General features: G+C 46.8%; 1 protein-coding gene across 1 annotated transcript in view; it reads left to right on the top strand.

The window, feature by feature from the left end:
- Positions 1–1,263: 1,263 nt before the first annotated feature.
- The window catches only part of LOC119212810 (rho GTPase-activating protein 44-like), a 33,499-nt gene continuing 18,162 nt past the window's right edge, over positions 1,264–16,600 (top strand). The window contains 1 exon segment of the mRNA XM_037463595.2: positions 1,264–1,614. Within this exon segment, the coding sequence (XP_037319492.2) occupies positions 1,562–1,614 (53 nt within the window). The 5' untranslated portion in view covers positions 1,264–1,561.

The following is a 16,600-nucleotide window of genomic DNA, read 5'->3' on the forward strand; positions in this document are numbered from 1 at the left end:
TATTCAACACTTTCACACATGTATTACATTTGTTAGTTTTTAATAGTATGTGTTTATATGTGCTCCCTATATACATACACTTTATACTATGCTATAGAAATCACTTGTATCCGTGTTAGAAAGTCACAAAATATGTGTATATACACACTTTGTGTCACAATTTACCAGTCAATATTGAGACTTTTTCAACTCAATGAGAAATTGTGTCCAAACCGTTAACTGGTACTGTATCAAATATACATATAATACATATACAAACCTTAAAACATATTTTAAAATATAAACTCCTAAAAGTGAAGTCCTTTCACCGATTTCTTTTAATTTAGACCTGTATTTTTCCCACTTTGCATTAGGGCTGCACGTGGGTCCCACACCACAGTGGTGTCATCACTGCGGCTCCTCCACATCAAAAAGAAGTGCGCAGGAATTTGCTCTAATTGACCCTGACAGCCACAAGGTGATGCTGTTTGCCTGCTTGGACTGAATCGTCGCACCAATCATCACATTCTGTGAATCTGAAGTTCACACTTTATGTCTGCGACATAGCTGTTAAAGCTGTTGGTGATGGAAAATCACATGGACGATTAACAATGTCCTCATGAATATTCAGATTTACTGACATTTCCTATTTGTTGGCTATGAATAGGACTATTACTATATAACCATTCTTAATGTGGGTTTTAGAGAAGCAATTGCCTAAATCATTTTTGTCTTCCTGATAAAAATCATTGTCGACTTGTGACCAACTCAATAGGGAACAGCCTCCGTATTGAAACAAGTTATTTAATTAAAGCTAGATGTTACTTTGAAGGATTTGAAGACTTCTTAAGGGCTAATAGCAAATATTCATCATTTCATTCTTACTATTTAATATACTTGCGACTTATGGTCGGGCCACTTTGGGGGTCTCTGACTGTAAATTGGAAACCTTTGGCCGACGCCGCCCTTAATTTGTAGTTACATTTCATTTCATAGATTTTAAGTAGAAAAACATCAGCTTCTATAGTTTCTATGTTACGTGGACATCAAATTTGAATAATACTGAGATTAATTTGCCATCTCCTCAATTCTTCTGTCATAGTTTGAAAATAAATGGTACTGGAGATCAATAAAGGATTTGAACATTAATCATTTATTTCAGCACCATATCTATCTCCTACATTTTTGAGGACATGTGGAGGAAAAAAAGACGTCTTTGTTCTTCTGGAATCGCTCAACGTGAGATAATAACGAAACTACATTTCCCACAGTGCACCGGGGGGGGGGGAGAGAGAAGAGAGAGCTGTCAGTGTTCGTGGGAGAAGGGGGAGTGGAAGGAGTCGGTCCAGCATCTCCGGAGCAGCGCGGCGCGACGCGGGAGGACGGAGACGCACATCGGCGTCAAAATATGAGCAGATCTTCAGCTCCAAGCCCGAATGTTTGAGAAGGCGTCGGAGGTTTAAAGACTGACCCCCGTCGGCGGCCTGTAGACCAGCCGCGGAGAGATCTGACGTGTGTCCTCCACCTCGATGCGATATGCGGAGAGGCTCTACCGCCCGCTGGTAACGCACAAGAACCCAAGATGAAGAAGCAGTTCAACCGGATGAGACAGCTCGCCAACCAGACTGTGGGCAGGTGAGAGCCGCATCGTGCGGAGCGCGCGTTCGTGGCGTGACGATGTGGCGCATTTTTTTTAACTTAATTGGCTGCGACGCGGCGCGACGCGGCAGCCACGGCGCGGGTTCGGCCGACCGCGTCACACTCACTTCGCCGACGGGGGGGGGGGCGGCATCTCTTATTCGGTTATTTGGTGAACGCATGAACTGTCAGTGGAGGTCACAGTTGCGGTGTGTGTGTGTGTGTGTGTGTGTGTGTGTGTGTGTGTGTGTGAGCGCGTGCGTGTGTGTGTGTGCGTGTGCGCGCGTGCGTCTGTGAGACAGAGCTCGATCGAGCCCATCGGGGGGGGGAGGAGCGTACCCGCACACCGATGAGGGAGGCAGCCGACGTGGTACCCGAGCAGCAGCGTGGCTCCACCGGTTCTTCCCCCCCCCCGCGGGGCCGCGCGTTGGTCCTACTCCTCTGAATCCGGGGGGGAAGCGCGTCACCGTTGACGGACGCGGAATGTTTTGATTTGGATGCAGTGTGGTTGGAGGGGATGAAACGGGCATTGGATCCCCGTTCATTCCCGGGCAAAGCGTTTGCCAATGAAGTCACTCGAGGATGCGTTTGTCTTGTTTTATGGAAATAAAAGCATGGAGACGTTTTTGTCTAAAGGAATAACTGCAGGCGAATGAATGTGCTTTTATTATCTGCTTTTCCCCCCCCCCTAGAGTTGCTTGCCCGATTCTCACGGAAGCTAAAAAGGAATTTGCACCCTTTTTAAGACTGAGCTTCAGAGGTGTCGATAGCAGTTTAATGCTAAGCTAACTGTCTCCCCTCTCCAATCCAGCTTCCTATTTAGCGTACATTTCCCAAAACGAGAAACTATTCCTTTGAGATTATTAGTTTTAGCTGTAGCAGAATCCACATTCACAGTTAGAGAATGGAACATAATTATTATATTATGCCAAACGTCCTCTCTGCAGAATACGTCGTAATGGAATCATTAAAAAAGTTCAAACAAAAGAGGATCAACAATAGAGCCCTGGGGAACTCCAATAAATAACGAGTAAAAGCTCAAGGTTATAGATGTTATTTCTTCTGTGTCCTTAATGTGGACGTATTCTAGTCTTTCCTGCGTGCACGAATGTCAGTCAGAATCATATTTTGACACAGCTTTCAACTGATATTCAAGATGTATCTGACACAATAGATTGTCAGAATTAAGGTTGTTTGAGAATGGTTCCTAGTTTCATTCAGAAAGTCAAAGGCCAGGTCATCTTCACCGCCTGAAACACGGTGACACGTGACGGGCTGATGAACGCACAAGTGATTAATCCCCGTAAGTCCTGAGCACACAAAGCTGCAATCAGGTATTATGCAAATGTGAGAATGCTTTAGATTAATGTTGTTTAGGTTTATGTGATTTAGTTCTTATCAGTGTGTTGGTTCCCCTGAGTTTGATATCTCTCGGGCCCGAAAATAGTCGAAACCCACATGACCCGTTCTGTCGCCTACAGTTTGAAAACAAGCTCTTCTGTCACACGGGGAAGTGACGTGTATTGTTTTCCTTCGGCGCCTGCGGGCCAAAGCGCTGTGTGGCGGGGAGGACTCGCGCTTGAAGGTGCAGCCGCTTCGTGCTCAATGGGTGTCGTCGGGTCTTTGTCTCTCCTTCTATTTGTCCACTCCCCTCTCAGCCAGAGACGGGGGAAAAAAAGGCCACGTTGTTACGTCGTCGCAGCAACCTTTCGGCAATTTAGGCGTCAAGCGTTGTTTGATCATTGCATCGAATCCAAACGGACACAATCGGTGTTTCTCTTCAAGAGGAGCTGTCGGAGCAGTAGACGGGTTAATTGGCAGCCCGGATGACTGGCTCCGGGTTCTCCCTGGAGCCACCGCCGCCGAGGTGATTTAAGGTGTGCACTGTGACCGTGTTGGTCGACGGTGGTAACCAATGACTACGGCACGCCGGGTGCAGCTCGCTCGGCCACACTCGGGCTGCTGATGGCGATCCATTAGAAAAGATATTTCGCTGCAAGCTAATTCCTGGACATGGCTAAGTGTGGGCATGGCGGAAGAATCAGAAATCATACCTATTAGTATAAAAAAAAAAAAAAAAAACTATAATATATGAATATAAAAATAACTGGAATTGTGATTCACTGGTGTTGGAACACTTTAACTGATAAAACCGATCTGTTATTTGTGAATACAAACATAAAATAGTTGTGTGTGTGTGTGTGTGTGTGTGTGCGCTTGTTCCCCTTCATCTGAGGCGGTGCACCGTTGCCCGGCGAGGCGCAACATCCCAGTAATGAGCTCTAACCTGTATCATCTGAAGAGAAACAGCTGGGCGATTAGTCACATTTGGACCGCCGGCCCGGCAGGTAACCGATGGTATTCCGTCTGTGACCTCGGCGGTCGGCGTCACCTGGTTCGCTTTGCAGGTTTCTCACGGGCCGCTGGTTTAGGAACCAAATACCACCTGGTTGACAGGTAACTCTCATTCATCTTTTGCAAAAAAAAAAAAAGGCATTCTTGCGACGGCTGTAATCCAAGTTGGTGTTGGCAAAAACCCGAACTCGAGGCTTCAAAACATCGGCCCACAAACCAATGGGTGACGTCACCATGACTACGTGCACTTCTCTATAATGTCTATGGTATTGACTTTGTAAATTGCGTTTGTGAAAAATCAATATTTGAGAAAATGAAAGTTCTCCTTAAACCTCTTCAGAACGGACCTGTTAGTACCAGGAGTTCTGAGGCCTATTGAAGCATAGTGATGCAATACAGATAACATAAGTAGACGTCCTGCAGATAATAGCATAAGAAAATGTCCTGATATGAGAAATGGCTCTGGGGAGGTCATCGGCGACTCTGCATACACCGAAATCACATTATCGTAAACATTCATCTAACAATGCAACTCCTCAAGTACACATTGTGCAGTCAGAGTGGTTCCTAACCTGCAACGTTCCCCCTCCACCAAGGGAGATGATCGACAACCATTCTCCTTCCATCTTGTGCAGGGAATTGCATCCCAGCAAATGGAAACATTTAAATGCTTTTTTTTCTCATTTCTATGCCTCTCTTTAACATCGGAGCAACATTTGGAGCTCGCATAAGATGTCACAGGCAAACACGAGCATCCTAAAACCAGCGAAGCGTCTCGCTTCAGGACGACTCTGCTGCTGCTGCATCGGTTCAGAATGTAGGTCGAGAGAGGTTCAGACGTAGCCAGATTCATCTCTAGAAACAGTCCGCCTGCACCGATAATCCCGCGTAATGCTGCGTAAACTGTGCGCCTGAATGAAAATGTGTAACTGTGCGAGCACAGCGAGGTTATGGCGGAGGGCGGGGGGGGGGGGGGGGTCGCACAGGCCTAATCCTCTTTTGGCTCCGTCACTTCCACTGCAGAGTATTTTTAAATCGCCTTCTCATTCACATTTTTTTGTATGTGTGTGTGTGTGTGTATTGGAGATAGACAAAAAGGGGCTTGTACTTCGACTTCTCGGTCCACGTAGGTCCTCGTTGGCCCTCGTGTGATGCCCGACAGGCCCCCGGAAGGTCGCTGTCGTTGCGACCTCGTTGACACCCCGTAAGTGCTGCGCCTTCAGTGTCTTGCTCTGGAGGCGAGGTTTGAGAATACAAACACATCAGAAGATGCACAAAAGGCTCGATGTGGACGGGGTGATAAGTAATGTATAAACATTTATCTCCTCGACAGCCGGACCTCTTCGGCTGAAAGATAACGAACCCATTCGTCAAACACGGTGCTGTGTGCGAGTGCTAATTCCAACAACATCCTCCGGATTTGATAATTGATTGGCCTCCTCGATCTGGAGCGTGATTAGCGTTCACAGCGAGGCGTGAACACCGCCGTCCTGGGAGGGACATGGAATGCTTCGGCTGGTGAAGCTCGGCGCCGTGAGCCGCTTGGCTTCATGTTTACGGAGGGAGGCGTCGCACCTCTCGCTGATTCACGCAGCGGTCGGGAGGCGTTTCATCACGAGTGTCATTTAAAAGGCATCAGTGTCTGCGTGGGAGGAGAGAAGACGTGTGTGTCTGGCTCGCCCACCTGTCCCGAGTTTGTGCTCGATAGATCCTGTCGACGAGGAGTTCCTGTGGGCCGTTGGAAGCTGACCACCAACTCCGCTGGTCCCATAGAAGCCTATGAGGAAATAACAACTTCTCTCTTGACTTGACGAGGGAGTCACTGAGGGAGATACCACCGTCGGTGGAGCGTTGATGGAGTCACTGGAGTGTGATGATGGAGGCGCTGCTTTGGGTTGCTGCTGAGCCATGTAGGAGCCGGCAGACAGAAGCACAAACCCCATTTGGCCGTGCTGTTGCAGCTCATGACAACATAGAAAAATAGTATTTGTTTTTATTTAAAAGGTTTGGAAAATACTAAATACTCGTTGGAACTGAGGTGGCCCAAACCATGATGAAACAACTGGATTGGAGGAACTCACAAGGGCCTTTCCATTAGTTGTGTACTTAACACATTGTGCATGAAGACAGACGGGCAGTACAAAGAGTGAGTGTGTATGTGTGTGTGTGTGTGTGTGGGTGTGTGGGTGTGTGTTGACCACATGGCGCACAAACCCGTGTCACCACGTCAACCAGGGTCCCGCGGTTCCGCTGGCGCTGACGTGTGTGTCTGTCCAAATCACAGCTGTCCTGGAAACATTAGCTCAGCTGTAACGGGGTCCCGCCTCACTTTTAAAAACAGCTCACAGCCTCCAAGGACCATCAAAAACAATTAGCTTCAGAGCCTGAGCATTGTAGGAAATGACATCACACAGGGAGAAGGTGTGTGTATGTGTATGTGTGCGTATGTGTTGGTAACACACTCCCAGTGCTGCAGCAGTATTTCTACTGCTGTAATGGACACGAAATTGGGAAGCAGTGGCCACATTCTGATGTCTCATTCAGAACCAGAAACACGCCCTGTTGACCAGACAGTAAATTTGCCAATATACCGCAATGGAGTCAACATATTGCTCTTTGCTGTTGTTTGTGTGCACCATCCAATCGGCTGCTGTAATCCTGCCATCCCACTGATAAAAAGTATTGTTTTATCTTATCTCATCTCATGGTTTTGAAGGTGTGGGCCAGTAAGCCACCGCGTTGCTTCGGCGTCTTTTTTTAAACTTTAATGAGCAGCCAAAAACCGCAACGCTCTGGTGTCACTGTCATCCGCCTCGTGTGAGACAAGGGGCATCAGGACGAAGAGGACCACTTCACATGCAAGACCAAAATCAACAAGGAATCCCTCAAAGTGTTGTGCGAGCTTCATTAAAAACCCATGCGTGAGCCTGGCTGCTGTTCCTTTATCACCACGAACACACACCCTCTGGTTGTATTCTGACTCGCTGCCCCAAATACTCACTACAGCACCAAGTGTGGCTTCATCCGCCGCTGAAAATAGTCCTGGAACAAATGCACTTTTGTTTCTTTAACGAAAACCAAAGGGGGTCAGCTGTTAAAAGAATTAAATAAATATTTCCCCCCAAGGAACCAATGGGCTCAGACCGGCTGGAAAATTTTCTTGAGATGCGGACGAGCCCATTCATTTTTTTTTTTAAGAAGTGCTGTCATTAAGACGTGGCCCATCGTGTCTGAGATGTAAACATGCTTCAAGTGTCTTTAAACCTTTAAACCTCCTTGTTGTCCCCCCCCTCACAAACACACCCGCAAATAAACCCACGGAGTCGAGCTTGAAGGTCAATCGCGTGGTCGTTAAATAAGGGTTGGTCTTCCGTCTGGAGTGCGTCCTCCTCTGCAGGAGCCCCGCGATGTCTTCAGTCGTCATAAAACGCGTGCACTAGTATTTCATTGCCGTCTTTACTGAAGTTTGAACGTTGCTTTTGGTTCTAAATATCCTGTGAGCATCAGTGCAGCAGTTATAAAACCATCAGTGGTTGGCTTTCAATTGCAATGATGAATTATGAACCATTTAGAGTCGAATAGATCATACGGCCGGGTATGATTTAAGATGGGGGTCACTGTGATTGACAGGTCTCGGTTGATGAATTCTGCTGGACAAGGCTTTATTCGGGAGTGTGCTGTGGTGCAATCAATCAAACATCTCAGTGTCACCACCCTGCTGTGAAACCTTTCAGCAAACCCTCAGCCGAGGCTCCACCTGTAATCCCCTCCATTAATAATGGAACGAGGTGTGGGGAGCCGTATCAATAAAGTTAAGTAGTTGTTTCAGTCATTTATCAGTCAAAAAGGCACCAAACATTTGCTTTGCATGGTTTCACTAATGTGAGGATCGGCCTCTTTTTCATTTTTCATTATGCAAATTGAGCCACAAATAAATGAACTGTTTTAATATGCCGCAATGCGTTCTAGAAACGGCTGATTATAGTTATTTTATAGACAAAAAGAATAAATTGTTCATGGATAAAATTATAAACAAGAAACAATGCAGTCAAGGGGGCTTTTTCAAATCTTACATAAGAAGCACAAAAATTAAGAATAAAAAGAAAAACTGCATATGTTTATACACGCACATATTATTTAACAAACTATATAAATAACTTACTTTCAGTTGTTTCCTATTTCTTCAAAATTGCATTAAAAAAAACAGAGGTTCAGGAGTCTGGACACGTTATCTGCATTGTGTGGTTTAAAACCTGCACTCCTGAGTGCAACTACATGACTCAGCAGCTGACTCATGGAAAGGGAACTCCTACTGCATGGGACTGTCTCCAGGAAACACCCAACTCCCCTTTTAAACATTCATCCACATGGGGGGGGGGGTCCAAGCAGGCGAGAAGCCGAAGCAGTTCATGATGTGTTTACCTGAGATACAACTGTCATTTTGACTGTTGATTCTTCCGCTGATTCTTCTTTTTCCATCATTTGATTGATCGAGTTGTTTTAGCGCTGTATACGAGGAGAGTGCGCGTTGCCCTTTAAATCTTTGAATGTGCAACGGATGCAAACAGAGTCGTTCCTCTCCGAGCCTGCGACGGAGGTAGAAGATGCAGCGGATGACTCACACATCCGAGCTTCCCCCCCGCCGTCTCCTCTCAAACATCTCAAGATGGATTAATGCAGCGCTCCGATCTCTGATAGAAGCGTTGAGCAGCTCAAGAGACACATTTGGTGGTGGAGACCAAATACTGAGATAAAAGAAAGAGACTCGTCAGGTACAAACATGTTACTCTGTGACAACGGGATGTGTTCATGAGTTTGATAACTGGTTTCCTGCACTGAACTTGTCAGTTTATTTTACTAGAATCGCTCGCAGGGCGCAGGCGAGAGCTTTGTTCTGTTTTAGTTTTTAGTTGAACAAACATCAAACATCAAACTGACCTCGTTTCCAGTCTCTTTTATATAACGATGGCCTTCTGTGGCTTCGTGGGCCACGGGGAAGAATTCAGTTTTCATTAAACAGCCACAACATTTGCTCATAAAACAAGGTACTGGATACATTGAAACGGTGACATTATGATGCCACTTAAGGAAAAGTCAGAGAGTAGTCGTAGTTTCGCACGTCGCTGCCTCTCTTTGGACCCTCCTGCAGCGAAGCGGCCTGACTGGTGACTCGTGGCCGAGAAGAGCAACATATGCTCCCTAATAACGTAGCAGGTGCTCCTCCGGCCGCATGCGGCGAAGCAGACCCTTCTCTGGTGTGTTTGTCTTCACAGTCTTCCTCCCCCAGATTGTAAATGCGCAGTCTTTTTTTTTTTTTTTTCTCTTTTCCTGCCTCCGCCCATCCGCTCTGCATTTTGTGCTGAATTGCAGCTACGGCGGCGCCGCTGACCAACGTAGCTTCACCTCATGAGCCTTTTGCTTTTGTGTGTGTGTTTGAGGACAGATGAGGGGGGGGGGGGCAGGTTGTGTGTATACCCCGGCTGACATTTTGAAAACGGTAGCGACATATTGTTTTCGCTGTTAAAATATTGAATGTCTCCAAACGCGACACGCGGCCTCCATCCCCATCGGCTGCGTTCGCGGCGTTTAATATTTCACCCTCACAGAATGTGGAATGTGGGTCGCGGCGAGGAGGCGAAGACCTCGCGGGGGGAAGCGCCATATATATATATATATATCCCTCTCCCCCTCTCTCTCTCTCTCGTTAATGGTTTCTACGTCATCCGGGCCAGTGCGTTGACGCAACAAATAGCAACAGGTCCGAGGGGGAAAAAAAGCCCAGAGGAGCTCAGAGGAGCCCGAGGTGAGGTTTTTGCTTCATGTTGTATTTTTCATCAGGCGCCGTGGGGGTTCCTTGAGATGACGGTAAAGCGCAGAGAGAGAGAGAGGGAGACTCGTGCTGTGCTTCCATGTGCGTGTTGCAGTGTGAGAAAGGAAAGGCCTCCTTTGACGGAGCTGCACAAAGTGGTTCGGTCACAGCGGCTCCTGCGAGGGAGAAGCTCATGGTGCACGTCGGGTTTTAACCTGTGAAATCCACCTTATCGTAAAATGGGCTGCAGGGACATTAATTGCCTTTGCGGGTCAATCACAGGAAGCTTTGCCTCAGCACTTCTCCACCGAGAGTCAAAGTGGACCTGGGCCGTAGCGGGTCACCAAACTGGAAGACAGAAGCAGCCGTGAATGCTAACGATAGCTGTTCAAAGCATTGATTTTCAACGAGAAGCTGCCTTGACGTCACCACGGTTGGCGAATTACACTTTTGAAACCTCCGGCTCAAATCAATGCTGCTGAGTTATTGTGGCCGGTCATTAGCCTCCTCCTGCTGTACCGTGATTACTGTGACGAGGAGCTTCGTTTCCACGAAGCCTGTTTGCTGATTCTTATTTGACATGATTAGTGTTCATTATGCGGAACGGTAGGGAAGGTGTTTAATTAACATCAATATTACACGTATCTCTTCAGCTACTTGGCACTGCACAATAGAACGAAAGAGAAATTAGATTATTTAGGTTCCGTAACTGAAACTGGAGGAGAAGAAGAAATCTATTTTACCATCTCAAAGCATAAAGAAACTTCCACAGCTTGCAACGTATCTGCTTTAAAATAACACACCTGATGCTTGAAACCAAATTTCCTTCTTTATTCTTCAACTTGAAAACTAAAATGCTTGTGGTTATTTGGTCAAAATGGGATCTAGCGATATCAGAATATAAATACTACAAACTAGACGTGGCACAAATTTATAAAGCACAATGTGACTTCTGTTCAGGACGAACAGGACAAACCTGTCGACCGGAAACAAAAATAAATACCCATGTGGGTGTGTGTGTGTGTGTGTGTGTGTGTGTGTGTGCAGGGCCTTTTGAGAAGAAACAATAAGACTTCTCATCAAGGATAATCCACCTGTCAGAGATTCAATTTAAATGCAGTACGGTATGAAAGTCCCAGACACTTAAATTCCTGCTTGGCGAGAATGAACCTGGCCAAAGTGGTCACATGCACATGACGCACGTGTTCACACGCCGTAACAACCAGGTGACCACGCTGCTCCATCTGAGGCCTCGTAAACGCACCCAATCGCCTCAGTTTGGATCTCAGCGGCAGCACGTGTGCATCTATATCTATGTATCTATGTATGTATGTGTATATATATATATATACATGTGTATATGTGTGCATATGCTCTGAGAGCGCCTCGTTGAGGGCTGACAGATGATCAGAGGACCCCCCCCCCCCCCCCAATGCGGCCTGAGGTTGAACGCCACAATGTATTTACTGCAGATCCGCCGGTGTGGCTTTCTACTGATCTATGAACCGCCGTCACAAGACGCTTCTTCTCGGGATCCTCGATTTTCACGGCTTTCAGCGTCGGCCTCAATGCCCCCCCCTGTGTTCCTCGCTGATGAAGCCCACTCATGACTTCTCCACAGTAAATGGGACCCGTTGTTGGTCTCCTCCTCCGAGGAGGGGGGAGGAGCGATGTAATGGCCCCCGAAGACGTTTAGCAGAACGACGTGAATTTTCACCAAGCTTGAGGTTATTTATACGACGCGTGTGTGACTCAGCGTGAAGTCATTGAACATCGAACGATAAACAGTTAAAAAAAAAACATATGCATGTCAAATGTTTACATGTCATGCATCAAAGCTTCTCAAAGGATTCCTGTCCGAAACTGAGAGAGAGAGAGAGAGATCATTGTTATTCATGATTGAAGGAGATGGACAAGTCCAACAAACCTTACAGTTCCTGGAGTCACTATCCTGCTCCTACCTGATAAAATCATCTTGTTTATCCCGAAACGCTACGTGTCAGTTCAAAAGGTCACAGACCTTGTCCACTAAGACAGAACATTAATTGAATTTTCCCAACATACACTCAGTCTAATCTGGATTTCACCTGCCAGCTGATCTCTATTGTGACATTGTGACTTAAAAACATATTATATATATATATATATATATGCAGTGTTATTGCAATCTGACCTGTAAAAGTCATTTTCACCCTAGAAGTAGTTAAATAGCACTGATCTTCTCTTAATGTTATTGCATTTTCCATAATTGAGTTGTAACTATTGCTTTAAATGTGACAATTACGAGAATTAAGAAGAAAAGAAAATCATCAAATCGTCAGTTTCACTACACTTATTTCTGTTGTCAGAAGGTTAAATGTGGCATCACAACACGGACGAGACACACAAAACCTGAGTTGGTCGAACCATGTGGATTCAAGTGAACGTGAGGATGTTGTGCAGAAGACAAGTCAGAGACATCTTCTCACGTTGCTCCTCAGGAACCTGCACACAGCTGCACAATGTTTTTGTATTTCATTGAGAACAGAACGTCGGCTTCTGGTTCAGCGACCTTCCCCGCAAACAGCTGTGCGAACAACATGTCATTTGAATTTCACCTCCATATTAGAAAAGGCAAATTTATTTAAAGCTGTTTATTGCTCTAATTTGTCCCAATTTTTGCATTTACCGATCTCTGCACTACAAAAGTAAGACTCATCAGTGTTTTTTTTTTTTAGAGAAAACAGGTTTTATGAGTCCGCTCCGATGTGCTTCCCCTCCGTGTGACTCTCTCAAACATCTGGAAACAGATGTCCGATGGCTAATTAATGTGGCAGTGAGACATGACATCAGTGTTGCAGTAACGCCTGAGTTCATGCCCGCTGTCTCCTCCCTCATGACGGAGTTTGTATCTATGCGTAGTGTGTGTGTCTGTGTGTGTGTGTGTGTGTGTGTGACAGTCACATATAGTGAGTCCAAACCGATGCAGCTCAGACAAACTTTAATCCCTTCTATTGAAATTCTTGAGGTACGTTTTTCTGAAACAATTGTAAGCTAAATTATTTGGTTTCTGGAACTGGAAAAAGAAAAGAAATGAGTTAAACAAATTAAGAGTTAAATGCTGCTCGTCCTTCTCCCGGCGGCGCCGTCGTCGCTGCAGAACGGCGCTTTTGGGTCCATTACTCATCCTGTGGAATCTGTTTCCTCTGTGAGTGACAGCAGGAAACCGCCCCCCCCCCCCCCCCCCTCCCCCTCCCCCGAGCCTTTGGGTCTAAAAGAATACTTTTCGGCGGTGGCCATTTTTGGATTGCGGCCGTCACCGTGCACATCTGTGATGAGGGATCAGTTAAAGTCAGCTGCTTCATTTATGCGTCTTTAAAGAAACCCTCAAATCGGACAAGTTAAACAGAGCAGTCCATCAACAGGAAGAAATGATCTTATCAAGTAAAGGTTTTTGTGTTGATAATGAATCTATTTCTAATCTTTTGAAGCTGTCATTCTGTGATCTGGTGATAAGGTCCAGCTCATCGTCTACATAAACTCCATTAATCCACCTCTGTCTGCTTTCCTGCCCCCCCCCCCCCCCCCCCCCCCACCCCTACCCCTCCCGAGTGAAGCCGTGTGAGGCTTTAAAGCAGCACCACCTCCTGCGGTAGATTGTTTTGTTGTGTTTTTTCCACCAGTGTCGATCGGTGTGGCCTGCAGGGGGGGGGCAGGGGGTGTGCAGGGGGGGTGTTACTCCGGCTGAATCTGCAATGAGTCTGGAATTGTTCCGGGCATCGGGAGAAAAAAGCCGTGGGATTCAGCTCTCCTCCGGGGGGGGGGGGGGAGGGGAGTCTCTCGAGGGACGCTCCAAACTTTTGGCTGTGAGCGGCATTTAGATTATTTTGGGGGGGGGGGGGGGGCTTCAGCCCTGAGGTTTGTTTTGTTATCTTGTGTCGGAGCTGTTTGTCATGCAGCACCAGCGTCAAGGTGGTCCACAAGGCTGAATGTCTTCATGGGGGATCTCCTTTAAAAGTGTGTGTGTGTGTGTGTGTGTGTGTGTGTGCGTGTGTGTGTGCGTGTGTGTGTGTGTGTGTGTGTGCGTTACAGCTGAATTATCTGGTCCGATCACGTTGAAGAAGGCCTTTTAGATGTTAACCAGCAGTTCTTCTCACATTAGCTGCTGTGATGTTCTATTGTAAGAAAAACAAGACGACTCCCTCTGCCAAAAACGACATACATTTTAAACCTTTTTAATTAGTGTTATTGAATAAATCTAACTGTCCAACACTCCCTGCTGCCACAGCCTGTGATGACCGTTTATTTTATCTACCGTTACAATTTACAGTTTGCTTCTTTATGCTAAGCTAAGCTAGCGTTCTGCCGCCTCTGATTTGACGATACGAAAGTAGTTTTCATCTCATTGTGAAAGTCCAATGCTTCTAATCTTCTGTCCACGTCACTTGTCTTCAGTTTGGATCCAGCATCCAGCTCTGTGTGCCGGGAAAAGTCGGTTTGTCCTGCGTTTCATGTTCACGGTTTGGTGAAATGTGCCTGAAAATAGAATCCAGAGAAACATTGTTGGAAAAATGGATATTTGAAATCTTTCATGTGCGAAGACGGAAACACTCGAGGAGTTTATCTCCATCACACGCGGGCGGAGTCACCATCATCTGAGACTTGATGATGGTCTGAGATCTTCTGAACCGCTGAACGGCACATGACCTTGAAAGCAAAAGAAGACGTTTGGTGTGTGTGTGTGTGTGTGTGTGTGTGTGTGTGTGTGTGTGTGTGAATGTACAGGAAGATACTGATCTCATCTCCTGTCTCTCTGACGGATGCAGAGCTCGACCCCCCCCCCCCCATCCCCCCCCCTCCTCCGTCACACGTTAGATTCATCCATCCTCTCCGTCGCCTGCCTGCCTGCAACACCTGCTGCCATGGCAACCACAACCTACCTCCCATCCCCTCCCTCGGTTCGCGGTGGGAGAGAAGCATGCTGGGTAATCTGATTTCACCTGCAACATTTCTCCTCAGGGATTTATCGCTCCTGAACCTCCTTAAGAGGGACTGAACCACACATTAAATACATCAAGCCGGTGCGAACCTGAACCTGAACTCATTCATCGTGCTGTCGAGGAGCCGAAGAACACGACGGCTTCTCCAAACCCAGAGAAGAAGAATGGCGGGGCGGGTAGTGGAGGGTCTGACGTCTCACGGGTGGTTTGTGTTTGCTTCGTCTCCTCAGGATTTATCCCTGGGTTCTTTAGAGGGGGAGCAATGAGCAGCACATTCCTCAAAATGAATGACTCAAATAAATCAACAATGATCATAGAGCACCTTGTGAGGAGATCAGCAGTAGTAGAACTACTTAAAAAATGAATAATGAGGGGCGACTTGATTTAAATATTGATGTGAACCCTTGATCCAGAACAGATTCTGTAGATCTCAACAAACATTTTGAAAGCACATCTTTGAATAAATTAATTATGATTAATTATAGATTGGAAGAATATGGGGAGTCTTGTCACAGTAACACTGATGGGGAAGGATTTTTAAATGGTGCACACTGATTATTCTTCAGTAAAGGGCCACACACTGTGTGTCACATACTCAGAATTGTGTTTTTATTTGTGTATCATCGTCTAAAAGGGTTCTGTTAATCGTTCGCTTAGAATGAGCCGTTCGTATGTCGACATGAGGAGGATCAAACACCAACTCTAGAGAGACGTCTCATTTCAATGAGACCAGTAAGATCTACTGCCCCTTGGCTTATTATGGTATGGATTTTGCTTTCCTCTCGGCCTGGAATGGAACTAAACATGACGCGTTGTGCCTTTTTCACAACAAGAAAGCCGATTGGTGAAGGTCTGAGGCTGCGTGCTGACCTCTGACCCTTCAGCAATTCACTTTTTACCCCCCCCCCCCGAGGGGAATCCCGGCTGTGACGACAGACGCCGATGCGGCAGCAAAGTCCTGGCCGTGCTCCGCTGAGGCTGCGATTGGGGACGCCGCGGCGCCCTTCACGTGTCAAACAATTAACAGAAAGCTGCACAGAGAGGGGGGGGGGGAGGGAGGGGGGAGTGGAGGACCTTCAAATGAAAGGTCCGTCGCCCTCTTTTTTTTTTTCTAACTCAAAGGCGACCACTCGGTTTGATTTAAGCGTTCGTTTCTGTCCACGTCCGATTCCAATCTTCTCCTCCAGAGTGCGGGCCATGTGTTTGTTCAGCCCCTCCCTGCCTCAGCTGCGTCCTGCCGTCATGACGTCCCCATCCCGGGAGGGGACGACGTCAGCGGCACAACATCAACAGCTGACCTTCTCTTCTCTCCTTACACGTGCAGCGATGCACAGACTCTGCAGCAGCATCCACGGGTTTCTATTAACAAGGGAACGCGATGCATTGAAAGCCTTTAGTTTGAGATGTTTATCCTCAAATATGCAAACTTCTTTTTCAAAGTGTCTGTTTTCACAGCAGAACATTTACGCCCCGTGTGTCAAAATGTTCCCTTCTACCTGTGATGTTCCCTGAAAACGCCCTTTGTCCAGCACACAGCTGCTTTTGTGACGTTTTGTGCATCCATCAGCACTGCAGGTGCATTATGCTGCAGCTACACCCTCAGGATCACATGCATTACCCTGGAAGGGGGGGGGGGGGTGGAGGTCTGTGTGTGGGGGGGTGTGTGGGGGGGGCGTGTGCTCAACGCTTTATCGGATCTTGCCTCCTGCTGGTAATTGAGGACACGACAGTTGGAACCAAACGCGTTTAAATCATCGGCTGTCGTCCCGCTCCATTATGCAGGAACAACAATACCACTGAGAGGTCAAGTGTGTGTGTGTGTGTGTGTGTGTGTGTGTGT

The sequence above is a fragment of the Pungitius pungitius genome, chromosome 21 (genome assembly GCF_949316345.1).
Source record: "Pungitius pungitius chromosome 21, fPunPun2.1, whole genome shotgun sequence".
Taxonomy (NCBI): Eukaryota; Metazoa; Chordata; class Actinopteri; order Perciformes; family Gasterosteidae; genus Pungitius; species Pungitius pungitius.